At 45.6% G+C, this 19,124-nt stretch overlaps 3 protein-coding genes across 3 annotated transcripts in view; 1 reads left to right on the forward strand and 2 right to left on the reverse strand.

The window, feature by feature from the left end:
• Nucleotides 1-2,891: 2,891 nt before the first annotated feature.
• The window catches only part of CUNH9orf153 (chromosome unknown C9orf153 homolog), a 23,321-nt gene continuing 7,088 nt past the window's right edge, over nt 2,892-19,124 (reverse strand). Inside the window, exons 2-4 of the mRNA XM_017515587.2 lie at nt 17,595-17,676; nt 5,484-5,575; nt 2,892-3,805 (exon numbers count right to left, since the gene is read on the reverse strand). Of these exons, the coding sequence (XP_017371076.1) occupies nt 3,296-3,805; nt 5,484-5,552 (579 nt within the window). The 5' untranslated portion in view covers nt 5,553-5,575; nt 17,595-17,676 and the 3' untranslated portion in view covers nt 2,892-3,295. The remainder of the gene's footprint in view (nt 3,806-5,483; nt 5,576-17,594; nt 17,677-19,124) is intronic.
• On the forward strand, nt 8,908-11,398 carry LOC108293930 (CREB-regulated transcription coactivator 1-like). Its single transcript, XM_037733880.1, has one exon. It carries the CDS (start codon nt 8,937-8,939, stop codon nt 10,839-10,841), a length of 1,905 nt encoding a protein of 634 aa, XP_037589808.1. The 5' UTR covers nt 8,908-8,936; the 3' UTR covers nt 10,842-11,398.
• LOC108293931 (growth factor receptor-bound protein 10-like) lies at nt 11,561-13,457 on the reverse strand. Its single transcript, XM_037733881.1, is given in 3 exon segments — nt 11,561-12,458; nt 12,461-12,801; nt 12,803-13,457. Coding segments are annotated over 3 exon segments (1,584 nt in total). The 5' UTR covers nt 13,363-13,457; the 3' UTR covers nt 11,561-11,775.

A 19,124-nucleotide genomic window follows, 5' to 3' on the forward strand; every position in this document is an offset into this window, starting at 1 on the left:
AAAAAAAAAAAAAAAAAAAAAAAAAGGACAGAAGTATCCATGTGGACCTTCATCCTATCCCACCTCTTCCTGCCTGGAATGTGGCCACAGCACCCGAGAATAAAGGAGATGTCTTTTGGACATGAAAACAAAAGGTACACATGAAACAATGGCAGAGCCCAGGTCCCTGGAAGCATTTGAAAGCAAGGCTCCACAGAGAGTGGAATCATGGTCACCAGGGACAGAGTAAGGAGCGGAAGATGGGGAGAGATAAGTCAATGGGTTCAGAGTTGTAATTAGAAGCCCTGCGTAGTGGCATGCACCTGAAATCCCAGCTACTGAAGAGGCTGAAGGAGGAAGATTCCTTGAGCCCAGGAGTTTGAGGCCAGCCTGGGCAACATAGCAAGATACCATCTCAAAAAAATTTAAAATGGGCCAGGAGTGGTGGCTCATGCCTATAATCCTAGCACTTTGGGAGGCCAAGGCAGGCAGATTACCTGAGCTTAGAAGTTCAAGACCAGCCTGGGCAACATGGTGAAACCCCATATCTACAAAAAATACAAAAATTAGCCAGGCATGGTGGCATGCACCTGAGGTCTGCTTGAGTTCAGAAGGTCAGGGCTGCAGTGAGCTGAGATTGCGTCATTGCACTCCAACCTGGGTGACACAGTGTCTCAAAAAAAAAAAACAAAAACAAAATTAAAATTAATTTAAAACAAAGTTATAGTTAGATAAGAAGAATCAATTCTGGTGTTCTATTGCACAGAGAGTAAGGATGGTTAACAATAAGATATGGTATCTTACAAATTAGCTAGAAGGAAGGTTTTTAAAAGTCCTCACCACAGGTCAGGCATTGTGGCTCACGCCTGTAATCCTAGCACTTTGGGAGGCCGAGGCAGGCGGATCACGAGGTCAGAAGATGGAGCCCATCCTGGCCAACATGGTGAAACCCCATCTCTACTAAAAATACAGAAATTAGCTGGCCATGGTGGCAGGGCCTGTACTCCCAGCTGCAGGAGAATCACTTGAAGCCAGAGGTGGAGGTTGCAGTGAGCTGAGATTGCGCCACTGCATTCCAGCCTGGTGACAGAGTGAGACTGTCTCAAACAAAAAAAAAAAAACCCTCACCAGAAAGAAATGGTAAGTGCATGATGGTCAGGCTAACTACACTGATTCAATCACTATACAACATATATATCTATTGAAATATATATTGTACTCCATATTCCATATATATGTACAATTACAATGTGTTAATTAAACAGATAAAAAGCATTGTTCCAGCCATTATCTGCATACCCTTAGACTTCTAACTATACAAGAAAAATAACCCCTGTTTGGTTTTCCTGTTATTTTTGGTCAAACACATTCCTAACCTACATGATTCTACAAGATTTGGCCTGAATAAGAGGAGCTCATACAATAGGAGAAGAGCAAAACTCCCTTTTCCTCCACCAGTGCATGGTGCTAATAGGGATACGCCCTATAGTATACTTTGGAATACCAGGATCCTAAAGTTTTTCTGGACTGAGTAGGAGAGTAGAAGATGAACTGTTGCAATACCAATTACACTTAAGGGATCACTGGACATCTTTCACATAGATGCCTGCCTGGTTCCATGCCATGTTTCTTGAATAGACATGATATGTACCAGAAATTTACCTCCAGGATCTCAGGAAATGAAGATACAGAGGCATAGAAGATAGTTCAACACAGAGTTTGTGAGGCCACATCGGAGACCTCCAGAAGTTAGGTAACAGCAGGTAATTCATGCATTAGAATGAAAGAAAAACTTGGCCCCTATGGATGGCAAAATCATAAATGTTCAAGACCCTATCAATCATCCAAAACCCTTCTCAATAGGTTTTTGACTAGCTCTTCTTACTGAGTCTCAACGCTTTTCATGATTTTTCCTCTCTGGTCCCAGACTTTACTTGTGTACTTTGTGAATTATCTAGGCCAGTCCTATGATTGCTTTTATTGCACCTCTACCTAGGCTCCAAGCACACAAAGTAGGACTCTATGAAAGGAACCTGCATTTGGCTCTGTTAAGACATCAATGTAGGGAGTTACAGCAAAGACTCTTTCAACTTCTTGGACCAAATATATTCATAGTAATCAATCTATTCCTTTAAATCTGCTCCTTCTGCTGCTTCCATTACTTTTTTTTTCTTTTTTTTGAGACAGAGTTTTGCGCTATTCCCCAGGTTGGAGTGCAGTGGCACAATCTTGGCTCACTACAGCCTCTGCCTCCTGGGTTCAAGCAGTTCTCCCGCCACAGCCTCCCGAGTAGCTGGGACTACAGGTACATGCTACCATGCCTGGCTATTTTTTAAATTTTTTTTGTAGAATCGGGGTTTCGCCATGTTGCCCCATCCCACTACTTTTCATATAAAAATGGTGATGTCATATTTGCTGTGAAAATGGTCTTATTTTGAATCAAGAACCTACCTCAGGTTATTACAAATTGATGTGATGTATTAACAAGATGACAAAATATTACCTCTCTCAAATTATGTAAGTAAAATGGAGACCTAGAGTATAAGACACTCCCTTCTCATTAAAATTTAGCATCATACATTTCATGTATTTTAAACTTGTGTGATCCTTTGCCTTTTATGGGCACCACTCTATTAAAGAATCAGAAATCAAGATTTCCTCCTGTTGTTGGTGGCCTCTGTTAAAAACTCTGCTAGAAATGTATCAATAAGAATAAAGATTCATGAAAAAAAATCTCTTAAAAACATCCCTTAATTGCATCAAAGCCAAGATACTGAAGAATGAAAAAATAATACTAACTTCATGTAACAAGAAACAAACAACTATGAGTGCTTTCAAGTCCAAGTTCAACTGGTTCATTTTGTAAAGGAGCATTTAAGTGTCATGGATAAATAATACATCTTTTAAGAATGCATTACATCTTTTTGAGAATGAATCTGGGACTTGATCCTGGAATTCTGGATTCCCTGTTCTGCATTTTAATTTATTTTTATTTATTCATTTTTTAGGGACACGTTCTTGCTCTGTTGCCCAGGCTGAAATGCAGTGGTGTGATCATAGCCCAGTGCCACCTTGAACTCCCGTGCTCAAGTGATCCTCATGCCTAAACCTCTCAGGTAGCTGAGATTATAGGCACATGCCACCTAGCTCAGCTAATTTTAAATTTTTTTGTTGTAGAGATGGGGTCTTTCTATGTTTCCCAGGCTTGTTCAGCCATGAACCCCAGAATTGCAAAACTGCTGTTAAGTCAGTATTTGAGTATGTCTGCTCTAGTAAATTTGCAATGAGATTTCCATTCCTTTTCTGCCACGTGGCCTCATCTGTTTAAATTACCTGGGTCAACTAAGAAGTATCTATGAAGTTTATCTTCAAAGGCAAATTTTTCTGTAGTGGCACTGGTAATGCCTAGCCTGCATAAGATTTTGGCGCTTGGAAGCTTCTTCTGTGTGGTAACCTGGGCCAAGGCATTCGAGTGATCAATGAGAATTTCATAAGGAAAAGTGTGCTTGGGAGGGGGGATCCCACACTGTGACAGCCTCTGCTGGGACCTGGAGAGCCTCTCCACTGGAGACAGTGAGCCCTCCAGTAAGGTGCGGTGGAGCAGCTCAGTCATGGATGCTGGCTTCTTCTCTTTTTTAACCACTGTGCACCTGCTAACAGGTTGGCGATCTCTTCTCACATCAGTGCCCTTGGTCAATGACAGAACATTCAGGTTTTTAGCAAGTGCTTCCTGTGCTTTGTTAAGTGAAATACTATGTATTTTTAGAAGATTTGATTTCTTGCTCTCCTTATTAAAATGTTCAATACATGCATATAATTCTGGCAGCTGTGGACAAAAAAAAAGTGGCAAGTCATGAGACTGACAAAAATGTAATATTTGGGCAGACCCACAAACCCTAGAAAAAATAACAAATAACCATAGGACAATGGATAACCATAAAAACAAAAGCATTTTTATCTTTGGAACATATCTTTGCCTAACTAAACCAAGTCAACTGTGGCAATGTGGAATAGAGAACAGAGAGGTCAAATCTCAGATTCATTCCCATAAAGATGTATTATCAGACACGTCTTATAAACACTTGTCATAAAATTGAGCAGTTAGAATTGAACTCAGAAGTCTTGAAGTCATCTTTCCGACTCTAAAATTCTATGAGTGACCATGCAGAGAAATAGCTGTGGGAGATGGTGGCCTTTGCTTGCTTTGAACAATGCTACACTTCTTTGAAGGAAGAAAGGGAACCAGATCACTTAGATATCAAAGCTTCTTCCTGGTGTTCAAAGAACCCAGAATGTTCAGGAATCCAGTGCTGAGGAGGCTGTAATAGTCATTGCTTACTAAAATGTTTGACCAGAGCAAATGGTTGCATTCATGGAGTGTCTGGGAATAGTCATTGGCAGAAAAAACAGTAAGAGATCCCGGAGAGGACCTGTCCCCATCTAAAATCCTATACTGCCTACAAATCCCATCATTTCTAAGAGGTTTCTTAGGCTATTACATTGGAAAACCAAAGAGGCCACAGTCTCAGGTTAGAACCAAAATTTAGGTTGTTTAGCCCAATACAGAGTTTTCTTTCAATCCTAGTCAATGTTACTGCAAAGGCAAGAAATAGAAAGTGAGGCCGGGTGCAGTGGCTCACACCTGTAATCCTAGCACTCTGGGAGGCCGAGGCAGGTGGATCACCTGAGGTCAGGAGTTCAAGACCAGCCAGACCGACATGGTGAAACGTGTAAAATTAAAAAATTAATTTTTTTAATTAAAAAAAAAAAAAGAAAGTGAGCTAACATGTGTGAAAGCAGAAGGGATTCTGGATGTCTTCCAAAATGTTGAGAGCTTGTGGCTATAGAGGCTACTCATGGTCCAGACCCTGGAACCAGTATGAGTTCTGCTACAAGGTGGTGCAGGAATATATTAATGCATTCTCAGTTACGCCAACTTCAAGTAAAAGGTGATAAGTGCCCGTGGACCAGGAGGATTGCCTTTAATTTTTTATGATAGTCTGTTTTGTTAGTTTACCCCAAATTGTGTATCTATCTTGTAACTGTTTTAGGAATTGGTACATAAGTGGAGATTTTATGTGTAAATGTGTTAGCACTGATCATCTTTTTTCCAATGTTTTATTGGGGAGTTAAATAGTGTGATGTTTGGACTGATATCATGAAATCCTCAACCTGGAAATTGGGCTCAATTATTCTTTGGTTAACGCACCTTTTCCTAAAGAAAGAAAAAAAAAAAGAAAGAAAGTACGCTAACAGTGGTGAATGGTGCTTTAAAACCAATTATATAACCAAACTATCATGAAAACAGTTCAACACTTCTGCTCATCTGCCCTGGGAAGAGCTACATTTGTCTGTGACTAAGAATGTTAAGTCACTAAAGTGACATTTTGGTGTTTCCTATGGCTCCCCAAGTATGTCATTGTGAGTTCAATATTTTGAATGTTTATGATTCTTGAATGTAAAGCTCCCTGTGTATACTCCATCATACAATGTTAAGCACATACCGAACATTGAAGAAGGGCAGCCCCTCTGCCGTCCTCAGCTGGACTGGTGTCTCCGTTGAGGAACATCATGCTGAGATTTTATTCTCTAATTCCTAAAAATGCAATATAAGAAAAGATAAAAACCAAAGATCAAAACCAGATAAAATATAAAAGAAAGGTGATACTTCTTAAATCTTCAGAAATTTGTGAGTGGGACATTTTGAATATTTTATACCTATATTAGTCCATTCTTGAATTGCTATAAATAACTATCTGAAACTGGGTAATTTGTAAGAATATAGGTTTCATCGGCTCATGGTCCTTCAGGCTGTCCAGGAAGCATGATTGGGGAGGCCTCAGGAAACGTACAATTATTGGGGGAAGGCAAAGGAGAAGTAGGCACGTCTTATATGGCCAGGACAGGAGAAAGAGCGAAGTGGGCGGTGCCACACACTTTTAAACAACCAGGTCTCATGAGAACTCACAATCATGAGAACAGCAAGGGGGAAATTCTCCATGATCCAATCACTTCCCAGGCCCTATCTCCAACACGGGATAACAATTCGACGTGAGATTTGGATGGGGACACAAATCCAACGCATATCAATACAATTTAAATTTTTCATTTGCTTTTTCCTAGTTTAGGTCTGCCAAATTTGTCACATTTCAACTGAACATTTCTCTGAAATATCCAAATTCTTCTACAACATGTGTATTTAGTTTTAATACTAGTTTAATGAATCCTATATGGATGGTTGTATTTTTTATTTTATATATATATTTTTTGAGATGGAGTTTTGCTCCTGTTGCCCAGGCTGGAGTGCAATGGCAGGATCTCAGCTCACCACAACCTCCGCCTCCTGGGTTCTAGAGATTCTCCTGCCTCAGCCTCCCAAGTAGCTGGGATTACAGACATGTGCCACCATGCCCGGCTAATTTTGTGTTTTTAACAGAGATGGGGTTTCACCATGTTGGCCAGGCTGGTCTCAAACTCCTGATCTCAAGTGATCTACCCGCCTCGGCCTCCCAAAGTGCTGGGATTACAGACATGAGCCACCACGCCCAGCCAGATGGTTTTATTTTTTTGTCTTAGATATTCTGATCAACTTTCAATTCATGTAAAGAAAAACTCACCCACCTCCTTATCCACAAAACATATTTTTTATTCAGAAGGAAAAGGCTCATATGTAATAATAATAAAAACAATAAACATTTCGAAAATAACTTGCTTTGTGCCAGATACACTATAAGGCATTTTACAGGTGGAATTGTGTTTAATTACTCTGTGAGAGATTTAAAATGGCCACAGAATAGTCACAATTCATCTCATTGATAAGTGGCAGTTAAGTTCTCTCCCACATTTGACTGTGCTGACCTATGCTTGGCTTTGACCAATAGCTGGCCTATGCTTGGCATTTTGTCAGTGACAGTGTGAATGCTGGAATACAGGCCTTAAAAGCTTTGCAGCTTTCCTATACATTCTTGGGAGCCTGAGCCACCATGTAAAGAGAACTGGCTGCACATCTGGAGAGACCACGCAGACTCAGACACCAGCACCAACCAATAGACATGTAGAGGAAGCCATCTTGGTTCACCCCGGGCCCCAGATAAGCCTCTAGATGACTACAGCAGCATAAGCAACCTCAGCAGATCCCAAATGGAGAAGAACCACCTCTCAGCTGAGCAAGGCAACTCTAAAATTTTGACAAATAGTAAATTACTGTTGTTTCAAGCCACTAAGCTTTGGGTGAATTGTTATATAGCAATAAATACAGATAAACTCCATAATACTTCACATTCTTGGTTTAATTTATTCCACTGAAACCCTTATTGGTAGGTAAGGGAATGTATGGAGGGAAAATATGTTTCTAAGTACAGGGTACCACTGTATCCTGACCGGCAGCTGTGGTCACTGGGATGAGTGCCTGAGATGAACCAAAAGCACTCACTTGGTAGTTGGGATGAAGTGAAAACAACTATGTTTCTCCTTCCTGAGCAAAGTAGAAAAATCCAGAATGGACCCCCCCACACACACACGTGGAGATATACACACACGCGCCCCCCCCCACACACACACACATATTCTCCAAATATATATCTATATATTCTCCAAATACATTTTTGTCACTATTAGTCATTACTGAGATCACTATATTGACATGCAGGACTAAAGTGATACAGTGTAGCATGCCTGCCACAGACCTTTTTCTCCCTAGGCAGTTAAAGTAAGACTTGATTGTGCTTTCCTTCTGCAAAGGAAAGAAATGGTTCCTGCAAAGGAAAATGTTTCTCTAATGTGCTTTATCTAAAATCTCTCAATGCCTTCTAGTCAACTACTAGTATTGCCTTTCAGACAACTTCAGAGGGCAGGAAGCCTGCCCTCTCCCATCACCAAGGGTTAATATATATTCTCCCTTCCCTCAGAGGGGGGAAAGATTTAACCTCTCTCCACTCTCCCCTCCTTTCTCTCTTTCCTTGCCACCTCCCAATTTTAATCAGCAGTGCCAATTCAAGTAGACAATATCCAACCTCAATGGCCAATCTTGCAACTCTCTATACAGAGAGTCAAAGCAATAGCTAAGAATTATGTCCTCATTTTATTAGTAGTATTGATGACAGGGAACGGAGCACAAAGAAGTTTAGATTCTTGCTAATCCTCTTTGCTAAACTACCTTTGGGAGCATCTCCCTCTCACTGAAGTGTCAGGATTCTGAATGCTGAAACAGATCACTAGCCAAAAATGCTTTTATACATTTAAATGCTGACTCCACTAGCAAATTTTTAACGTCAGTCTTTTTGTTTGATCCAAGTCAATACCTAAATCTAGATTAGCCCTTTGATCCAATCCCTCATGGAGAGTGTTCCTGGAGAAGTCATGGAAATATGGCCAACGGGCTTGTTTACAGATTCCTGCAAGTAAAGTGGAGCTCTTGCAGGGGCTCTGTGGCACTTTTCTTCATTGTTATTCCCAGAAATTCCCAGAGTAAATTTGCATTTTACTGTGAAGGGCAAGGACATCTCACAGGAACTCCCAAGGGTGGTATCCTCTTCTCCACTTGCACTCCCAACTTTTCACCCTTTCCTCCAAAGGAGAAGAAAAAAGTTCTCTCTGCTCGACTAATGTTAATTTTCTCTCTCTCTCCTACCTAGCGTGATATATTTTATCCTCCTCATAATTCTTTTTTTTGGGGGGGGGGCGGGGACAGAGTCTTGCTCTGTCACCTAGGCTGGAGTGCAGTGGCACGATCTCGGCTCACTGCAACCTCTGCTTCCTGGGTTCAAGCCATTCTCCTGCCTCAGCCTCCCAAGTAGCTGGGACTACAGGCATGTGCCACCACACCCGGCTAATTTTGTATAAAATACAAAATTAGGGGGCCCAGCCAGCGCTTGCGCGGTGGCGCGGGCGAGTGGTGGGAGCGAGGAGGCGGAGGAGGCGGAGGAGGAGGAGGCGGCGGCGGCGGCGGCGGTGAGAAGATGGCGATTTCGAACAATCCGCGGAAATTCATCGAGAAGATCGCGCTGCACAATCAGAAGCAGGCGGAGGAGACAGCGGCCTTCGAGGAGGTCATGAAGGACCTGAGCCTGACGCGGGCCGCGCGGCTCCAGCTCCAGAAATCCCAGTACCTGCAACTGGGCCCGAGCCGCGACCAGTACTACGGCGGGTCCTTGCTCAATGTGAACCAGATTGGGAGTGGCATCATGCACCTGCCCTTCCAGACCCCCTTCCAATCCTCGGGTCTGGACACCGGCCGGACCACCCGACACCACGGGCTGGTGGACAGGGTGTACCGGGAGCGTGGCCGGCTCGGCTCCCCGCACAGCCGGCCCCTGTCAGTGGACAAACACGGACGGCAGGCCGACAGCTGCCCCTACGGCACGGTGTACCTCCGGCCACCCGCGGACACCAGCTGGAGGAGGACCAATTCTGACTCCGCACTGCACCAGAGCACAATGACGCCCACACAGCCAGAATCCTTTACCAGTGGGTCCCAGGACGTGAACCAGAAAAAAGTCTTACTGTTAACAGTCCCAGGAATGGAAGAGACCACATCAGAGGCAGACAAAAACCTTTCCAAGCAAGAGTGGGACACCAAGAAGACGGGGTCCAGGCCCAAGTCCTGTGAGGTCCCCAGAATCAACATCTTCCCATCTGCCGACCAGGAAAACACTACAGCCCTGATCCAGGCTACCCACAACACTGGGGGCTCCCTGCCCGACCTGACCAACATCCACTTCCCCTCCCCGCTCCCGATCCCGCTGGACCCCGAGGAGCCCACCTTCCCCGCGCTGAGCAGCTCCAGCAGCACCGGCAGCCTCGCGGCCAACCTGATGCACCTGGGCATCGGCGGCGCCGGCCAGGGAATGAGCACACCTGGGTCCTCTCCGCAGCACCACCCAGCCGGCGTCAGCCCCCTGTCCCTGAGCACAGAGGCGAGGCGTCAGCAAACATCGCCCACCCTGTCCCCGCTGTCACCCATCACTCAGGCCGTGGCCATGGATGCCCTGTCTCTGGAGCAGCAGCTGCTCTACGCCTTCTTCACCCAGGCGGGCTCCCAGCAGCCGCCGCCGCAGCCCCAGCCCCCGCCGCCCCCTCCGCCAGCGTCACAGCAGCCGCCGCCCCCACCACCCCCGCAGGCGTCCGTCCGCCTGCCCCCCGGCGGCCCCCTGTTGCCCAGCGCCAGCCTGGCTCGTGGGCCACAGCCACCCCCCATCGCGGTCACGGTACCGTTCTCTCTCCCCCAGCGCCCCCCAGAGAACCCCGGCCAGCCGTCGATGGGGATCGACACCGCGTCGGCGCCGGCTCTGCAGCAGTGCCGCACGCGCGCCTGCTCCCCGGCCAACCAGTCTCCCACCTCGCCAGCCTCCAATCAAGGCTTCTCCCCGGGGAGCTCCCCGCAGCACACTTCCACCCTGGGCAGCGCGTTTGGGGACGCGTACTATGAGCAGCTGATGGCGGCCAGGCAGGCCAACGCTCCGTCCCACCAGCTGGAGCGGTTCAGCACGATGGAGAACGCCATCAGCTCCAGCAGCCTGTACGGCCCCGGCTCCACGCTCAACGACTCGCAGGCGGCCATGATGGGCCTCACCGGCAGCCACGGGAGCCTGCCGGACTCGCTGCAGCTGCGCTACGCCGGCCACAGCGGCGTCCCCAACATCATCCTCACGGTGACAGGAGAGTCCCCCCCCAGCCTCTCTAAAGAACTGACCAGCTCTCTGGCCGGGGTCGGCGACGTCAGCTTCGACTCCGACAGCCAGTTTCCCCTGGATGAACTCAAGATCGACCCCCTGACCCTCGACGGCCTGCACATGCTCTACGACCCCGACATGGTTCTGGCCGACCCGGCCACCGAGGACGCCTTCCGGATGGACCGTCTGTGAGCGGGCACGCCCGGCGTCCTGCGGTTCAGCCGTCCTGACGGCGCCCCCCCAGCCCGGGGCCGACCGCGCTCCGTCCCTCGCCCCAACTGCTGAGCTTGTGATTCCGAGCTTGCAACGCCCCCCGCCGGCCCGCCCCCGGTTTTCCACCTCCCGCGAAGCCCAATCACGAGGCCGCGAGCTGGGCCTTCCACCCGCGCGCCCGGGGCAGGGCTGGGATAGGAGGTCATGAGCCCCCCGCCCCCGCAGACCCTCCCTGCATGGGCTCCCTTGCCCCCAGCCCCGGGGCCTGAGCTGTCGTCCCCTGTAAGATGCGGGAAGTGTCGGCTCCTGGCGTGGCGGGCAGGCTCAGGGGAGGGGTGCGCATGGTCCACCAGCGCTGTGGGCCGCGGTGCATTTTCCGACTGTTTGCCCAGCTCTCACTGCCTTCCTCGGTTTCCGGTCCCCCAACCCATCCGCCACCCCCAGCCCGTGGTCAGATGAGAGTGAGCCCCACACGCTGCCCCAGGGAGGAGGCGCCAGAGCACTGGGCAGACACAAAGTGAAATAAACACTATTTTAACGGGAAAAAAATGTTTTAATTTAATTGTCAAGATTATTCCAGGGCAGTTCATTTCCAATCATATCTCTCCAGTTCTTGCTCCTAAGTGGCACAAGCCAAGAAGATCATTTCAGTTTATTCTCAAATTTGCGCTGGATCTTTCATGCACTCCCCAATTTGGCCAATGCAGAGGGAGGCGATTCTGCTGCATTCACAGCAGCAAATCGTCGTTTAAGTCCAACAAACTAGTCAATCTTGGTCGGCTGGCACCGAATGAACCCATCTCGCTCTGGGTCCCCAGGTGCAGAATCGACGTGTGATCTTAACTAACTCACAGACCGCTTCTTCGCTCCAGTGTTCAGTTCCTCCAGGCTTCAGCCGAGAGGACGTCTGCAGTCATAAGGCCACTCGGATGCAGTGGTGCTTGAGTTTGCAAGGCAGGGCTCCTTTGTTCAGCTGGTAGAAGTCGACCGGCTGGATCGGGTCAGAGAATTTGGTGTTCGCGTCATCTAGGCTGAAGAACATCTGCCCGTTGTCCTCGCAAGGTAAGATCTGGAAATTTTTAATTTTCTGGTGATGACACAGTGTGAGTACAAATGCCTTTGGATTACTCTGGCTGTCACGGAGGAGAAAAAGCCCGTCCACGAGCCCTTGCTGTTTAATGATCCTGTGGGATTCCTCCCTGGAGATCCTCCCGTGAAACCAGTGCTGTGTCCTGTGAATCACTGTACTTAGGGTAGAAGGGTGGAGGGGACTTTGGCTACCTAGAATGTTCAGCCATGTGCTTCGCTTCTGCCAGGCGTGGCCTGCTTCTGGGTCTGCACTCTGGGCCTCCGCCGGATTCTCTATCACGCCTCCTGTTGGCCCAGAAAAATCCATCGCCACGAGGGAGATCTCGGAGACACTGCGCAGTGGCGTTGAGAATGGGGACAGCAAGGCCTTCCTCTGCTGAGGGATTCGGTAGTTCTGGTAAAGGAGCATTCCATACTTGAGGAGTCTGAACGCCGTCATCCAGCATGCCCTGCTTTGCTCATCCTCTGCACAGAGCAACCTCAGCTCTTTAGTTTCATTCCTGACTTTGGCTTTATGCAGAGCCCGTGGTCTGTGGGGGCGCTGTACTGCTTCCTGCCAGCGATCAAGGAGAAGATGTTGCGGTCCTCCAGGTCTGCCAGCAGCTGCAGGTGACTGGGTTCCTTTGAAGTTCCCTTTGTGAAGCAATAAAGGCCAGATCTCCATAAACATACATATAGCTTTTTCCATGATTTCTTTCCCAGCTCTTTCACATGCAAAAATCCTTGACTTTCAGGACAGCTACTGGAGTTCAGAAAATTCTGCAAAAGCTGGCTTTGACTGCCATTTGACTGCTGGCACCAAGTAACCGTCTGTTCTGGGAAGAAATTCATTGGATTTTTAAAGAACCGTATTTGCATAATTTTTCCTGAATAGAAATTTACTCTCACTGGCCATGGTACTCTCCACCTGGACCACCAGTTCATGGTCTTCCAAACACCTCCTCTCCAATCCTAGGTGCGGGTGGTGCTCCACTAGTGTCCAGCTGTTGTCATCCACATAGTGACTTTTGTAAACCAGCAACTGGCACAGGTCCCTGGCTGTCATGTCTGCTAGAATCTCCACCACTTGGCTCATCCCATCTTCACTAAAGACTTTAACATCCTGCTTTGCGGCAGCCTGGCTCAGAGGCAAAGAAGCCCTTGTGAGCACAGGGGGGCTCCCAGGACCACAGAGTTTGGGAAAAGGATTGGGGATGGCCAGTAGGGACGAGGTTCTAAACTGCTGCTCTTCCTCCTGAAGGTGCCTGACAGCGAGGATGTATACAGGCTGGGAGCACTGCACCCTCTGCCTCGGGGATGCCTGAGGCTGGACAGACTGAGTACCTGAGGCCCGAGGCTGGCTGTGGGCATGCTGACCATTCTGCAGGAGGGGCACCATGTCCAGCTGCATGCTATCCAGGGATGCGTTCATATCGTTCACCAGGGCTTCCAGGTCCACATCATCCTCCTGGTGATTCACGAGTTGGTCACGTGAGCCCTGGTCCTGCCGGGTCTTGTTGACTGCAAGGTGTCTGCTCCAGTTTGTCCTAGTAGTATGGATGGTACAAAAAGGAATCTGGGCAGCCGGCTAAAGCCATGGGTTCCTTCTGCCTTCTTCAAATTACATTTATTGCACTGGAGCACCTGTCAGGAGACGGCTGAGTAGCTTTGTCTGCTGGGGTGGCCACCCTGGCTTCACTGAGAGGACCCAGGTGAAGACCTGGCTGCCAGTCACTGGGCTGATGGTCACTGAGCCGCCAGTCACTGGGCCTGCGGCTGCTGCTTCCTGCTCAGCATCGTCGTCAGCGCCAAAAATGGGGTTTCACCATGTTGGCCAGGCTGGTCTCAAACTCCTGACTTCAAGTGATCCACCCGCCTTGGCCTCCCAGAGTGCTGGGATTACAGGCATGAGCCACTGCACCCAGACCCCCTCCTCATAACTCTTGTGGAATATTTCCCCTCAGTTGTCCTCCCTTCCCTTCAAACAACTCTTTTCTTCCTTCTTGCTTCTCTACCATTCTCTTATCTGCAGTCTAATGTTCCCCAATGACTCCTTCCTTTCTGTGCAAATACGTAAAATGTTTTTCACTTGGGGTAACAATACACCTTACCTTCTCTTGACCGTGATCCTACCACTAACTCTGGACCCTTGTCTCTTCTTTACCTCTGAACTTGCTACATTTATATTTTCATCATGTATTCTTCAGTATAATGACATTTATCTTCCACCTGGCTGATGAAATAAAATTGAATTCTTACAAGCAATAGCAACTTCTTAATTATCAATTCTAGTGTAGTTTTTACAAGACTCACTTTTCTTTTTTTTCTTTTTTGAGATGGAGTCACACTCTGTTGCCCAGGCTGGAGTGCAGTGGAGACGTCTCAGCTCACTGCACCCTCTGCCTCCTGGGCTCAAGCAATTCTCCTGCCTCAGCCTCCTTAGTTGCTGGAATTACAGGCATGTGCTACCATGTCTGGCTAATTTTTATATTTTTAGTAGAGATGGGATTTCGCCATGTTGGCCAGGCTGGTCTCAAACTCCTGATCTCAGGTGATCTACCTGCCTCAGCCTCCCACAGTGCTGGGATTACAGATGTGACTCACTTCGCTGGGCCAATTTATCAATTTCTTGACCAGACTTACAAAGACTATCCACAATCTTCCCCCAACACTTGTCTATCATTTAAAAATATCATATTTCAGTGCTACCACAATGCCATAAATGTTTTCTATACTTTAGCCAGCTGGGCTTGTTTCTGAAACAATTTTCTGTGCTTCTGTGCATTCTTTCTTTGAGCCTATGCTCACTCTGATACCCCATTTAGTCAGACAGAATGTCCTTCCTTCTGTTTTATGACAATCTAAATAAAAACATGATAGAACTGAAGCTGAAATGGAGAGAAACACAATGTTGAACAGCTATCGTGTCATATAAAAGGAATTAACAGGAAATGAAATAAAGGTTAAAAATTATTTAGAGAGAACCCAATTATGGTGAATTGATTTTCTGACAAAGCTGCCAAAACAATTCAATGGAGGAAAATAGTATTTTCAATAAATGGTGCTGGGACAATTCAATAACTACACATAGAAGAATGAAGTTAGACCCCTATCTCAATCCTTACACAAAATGAACTTAAAAGAGTTGAAACTATAAAACTCCTAGAGTAAAATATAGTGGTAAATTTTTGTGACCCTGGGTTAGACAATGGTTTCTTGGCTATAACACCAAAGCATAAACTACAGAAGAAAAGAGTAAATAAGTTAGACTTCATCACAATTAAAAACTTTTGTGCTTTAGTAAAAATAGTGAAAACACCAATCACAGAATCAGAGAAAATGTTTACAAATCATACATCTGGCAAGGAACTTGTATACAAATGTAAAAAAACACTTAGAAATCAACAATTAAGGCTGGGCGCGGTGGCTCACGCCTGTAATCCCAGCACTTTGGGAGGATGAGGCGGGTGGATCATGAGGTCAGGAGTTCAAGATCATCCTGACCAATATGGTGAAACCCCATCTCTACTAAAGATACCAAAAAATTAGCCAGGCATGGTGATGGGTGCCTGCAATTCTAGCTACTTGGGAGGCTGAGGCAGGAGAATCGCTTGAACCGAGGAGGCAGAGATTGCAGTGAGCTGAGATTGCGCCATTGCACTCCAGCTGGGCAACCAGGCAAGACTCTGTCTCCAAAAAAAAAAAAAGAAAAGAAATCAACAATTAAAAGACAACCCAATTTAAATATGGGGCAAAGGGACTTCTAGTGTGGTTTCTCCTCTGACATGCAAGGAGCTTGGAAGGCACCGGAAACCCTTCTTAGATCTGGCAGAGAAGTAAGGTCACAGGGCAAATTCCTGCCCTAAAATTGCAGAGACAGACAGGCAAATCCAGGGAATCGCAGCTTACTGAAGTAGAAAGCTCCCTGAGAACAGGGCAGAAACCTCCAGAAGAGCAAGAAGAAACCTAGAGAAATCATGTTTGGCTTTCAACAAAAAATTATAAAGCAAAAAACAGACTTTGAAGAGACAAAGCAAGCATCAGAACTAGATTCAGATATGGCAGGGATGCTGGATTACAAGACTGTGAATTTAAAACAGCCATAATGAATGTGCTAAGGGCTCTCATAGGAAATGTAGACAGCATGCAAGAACAGACAGATGATGTAAGTGGGAGATGGGAATTCGAAGAAAGAATCAAAAAGAAACGCTAAAGGTCAAAAACACCATCACAGAAATGCAGAATGCCATTGATGGACTCATTAGTAGACTGGCTATGGCTGAGGACAGAATGTCTGAGCTTGAGGATTTCTCAACAGAACCTTCCAAATCCGAAAAGTAAAGAGAAAAAAACACTGGAAAAAAAAATGGTAACAGAATATCCAAGAACTCTGGGACAATTACAAAAGGTATAACATATGCATAATGAGAATGCCAGGAGAAGAAAGAAATAGAAGCAACATTTGAAGCAATAATGATTTAAAAGTCCCCCAAATTAATGTTGTACACCAAACCACAGATCCAAGAAGCTCAGAGAACATAAGACAGGTTAAATGCCTTTAAAAAAAAAAACAAAAAAGTTAACATTGGTATATCATATTCATACTGCAGAAAACTGAAGATAAAAAAAAAATCTTGAAAGAAGCCACAGGAAGATTAGAATTCTTCTTTGCTATAAATAGAAAGATAAGAATTACCTCTTCCTTCTTCCCAAAAAGCATGCAAAGAATCAGAGAATGGAATGAAATAAAGTGTTGAGAGGAAAAAACCCACCAACCTAGAATTCTGTATTCTGTGAAATTATCCTTCAAAAGTAAAAGAGAGGGCTGAGTGTGGTGACTCACGTCTGTAATCCCAGCACTTTGGGAGGCTGAGGCCCGTGGATCACGAGGTCAGGAGTTCAAAACCAGCCTGGCCAACATGGTGAAATCCCATCGCTACTAAAAATACAAAACATTAGCCAGTGTAGTGGCACGTGCCTGTAATCCTAGCTACTCAGGACACGGAGGCAGGAGAATAGCTTGAACCCAGGAGGTGGAGGTTGCAGTGAGCCAAGATTGCACAATTGCACTTCAGCCTGGGTGACAGGGTGAGACTCCATCTCAAAAAAAAAAAAAAAAAGTAAAAGAGAGATACTTTCTCATTCAAACAAACATTGAGGGAATGTGTTGCCAGTAGACCTGCCTGGAGAAATGTTAAAGAAGTTCTTCAGAGAGAAGGAAAATTATGTAGGTAAGAAACTCGGATCTACATAATGAAGTGAAAAGTATTAGAGAAGGAGTAAATGAAGATTAAAATAAAAATGTTTATTTTTCTTATTCTTTTTTTTCTCTCCCTCCCCTCCTATTTTTCTTATTCTTGATTGATCAAACAGATAACAGTTTGTTCAAAACAATAATAGCAGGCCGGGCGCGGTGGCTCATGCCTGTAATCCCAGCACTTTGGGAGGCCGAGGCGGGTGGATCACTTGAACCTAGGAGTGTGAGGCCAGCCTGCTCAACATTGGGAGACCCCATCTCTAAATAAAAAACAAAACAAAACAAAATATAATAGCAAAAATGCATTCAAACCATTACAGCTTATTATAAAATGAAACAAATGACAACAATGATACAAAGAACAAGAGGGAATAATTAGGAGTATCTTGTTATTATAAGGTACTCACATTGCCTGCAAGGTGTTATAGTGTAATTTGAAAGTGGACTTGAGTTAGTCATAAACATATATTGCAAACTCCAGGGAAACCACTAAAAAAGTAAAAAAGAGATATAATTAATATGCTAAGAAAGGAGAAAAAAATGAATCGTATAAAATGCTCAATTAAAATTACAAAAGGCATAAAATGTGGAAGACAAAAATAAGAACAAGGAGCAAGGGCAACAAATAAAAAATAGTAAAACGTTTGGTAAATATGAATACAAACACATCACAATGACTTTTAATGTCAATGGTCTAAATATGCTAATTAGAAATAGAGAGTATCAGAGTATCAGAGTGGACCAAAAAGAAGATCCACCTAATTATATGTTGTCTAAAGAAACACACTTTGTTATTTACTTTTTTTTAATGAGATGGGGTCTCATTACGCTGCCCAGGCTAGTTTCAAACTCCTTAGGCTTAAGCAATCCTGCGTTAGCCTCCCAAATAGGTGGGACTACAGGTGTGTGCCACTGTCCCTGGCCAGAAACACACTTCAGTATAAGAACTCTTATAGATCAAAAGTAAAGAGATAGAGAAAGAGATTATCCTCATTAAAAGAATACAGGTATAGCTATATTAATTTTAGACAGAGCAGACTTCAGAGCAAGAATGTTTATCAGGGATAAGGAGGGGCTTTACACAATGATAAAGGGGTCAATATATAACAATTTGTAACATGAATGCACCTAACAACAAAGTGTCAAAACATGTGAGGCAAGCCAGGTGTGGTAGCTCATGCTTGTAATTCCAGCACTTTGGGAGGCTGAGGCAGAGGGATCACCTGAGGTCAGGCATTCGAGATGAGCCTGGCCAACATGGCGAAACCCAATCTCTACTAAAAACACACAAAAAAATTAGCTGGATGTGGTGGTGGGTGCCTGTGGTTAGTCCCAGCTATTCGGGAGATTAAGGTAGGAGAATTGCTGGAACCTCAGAGGCAGAGGTTGCAGTGAGCAGAGATCACACCACTGCACTCCAGCTTGGGCGATAGAGAGAGACTCCATCTCAAAAAATAAACAAACAAACAAAAAACCCAAAACAAACCATGTGAAGCAAAAACTGATAGAGCTACAAGGAGCAATAGATGGATCTTTACCATCCTTCTACTGAAAACGGACAGATCCAGCAGGCAGACTGTCAGTAAGGACATAGTTGAACTCAACAGCACCATCAATCAACTGGATATAATTGACATCCATAGACTATTACTCCATCCAGCAATGGCAGATTACACATTCTTCTAAGATCAAGTTCATATGGGACATTCACCAAGATAGACCAGACTCTGGGCCAGGGAACACACATGAATTAATTTAAAAGAATAGAAAAACAGGCCGGGCGCTGTGGCTCAAGCCTGTAATCCCAGCACTTTGGGAGGCCGAGGTGCAAGAGATCGAGACCATCCTGGTCAACACGGTGAAACCCCGTCTCTACTAAAAATACAAAAAATTAGCTGGGCATGGTGGCGCGTGCCTGTAATCCCAGCTACTCAGGA

Source organism: Cebus imitator, unplaced genomic scaffold (genome assembly GCF_001604975.1).
Source record: "Cebus imitator isolate Cc_AM_T3 unplaced genomic scaffold, Cebus_imitator-1.0 Scaffold553, whole genome shotgun sequence".
Lineage (NCBI taxonomy): Eukaryota > Metazoa > Chordata > Mammalia > Primates > Cebidae > Cebus > Cebus imitator.

Excerpts from the sequence above, each read along its gene's own strand:
- LOC108293930 (XM_037733880.1), top strand. The coding sequence starts at position 8,937 with ATGGCGATTTCGAACAATCCGCGGAAATTCATCGAGAAGATCGCGCTG.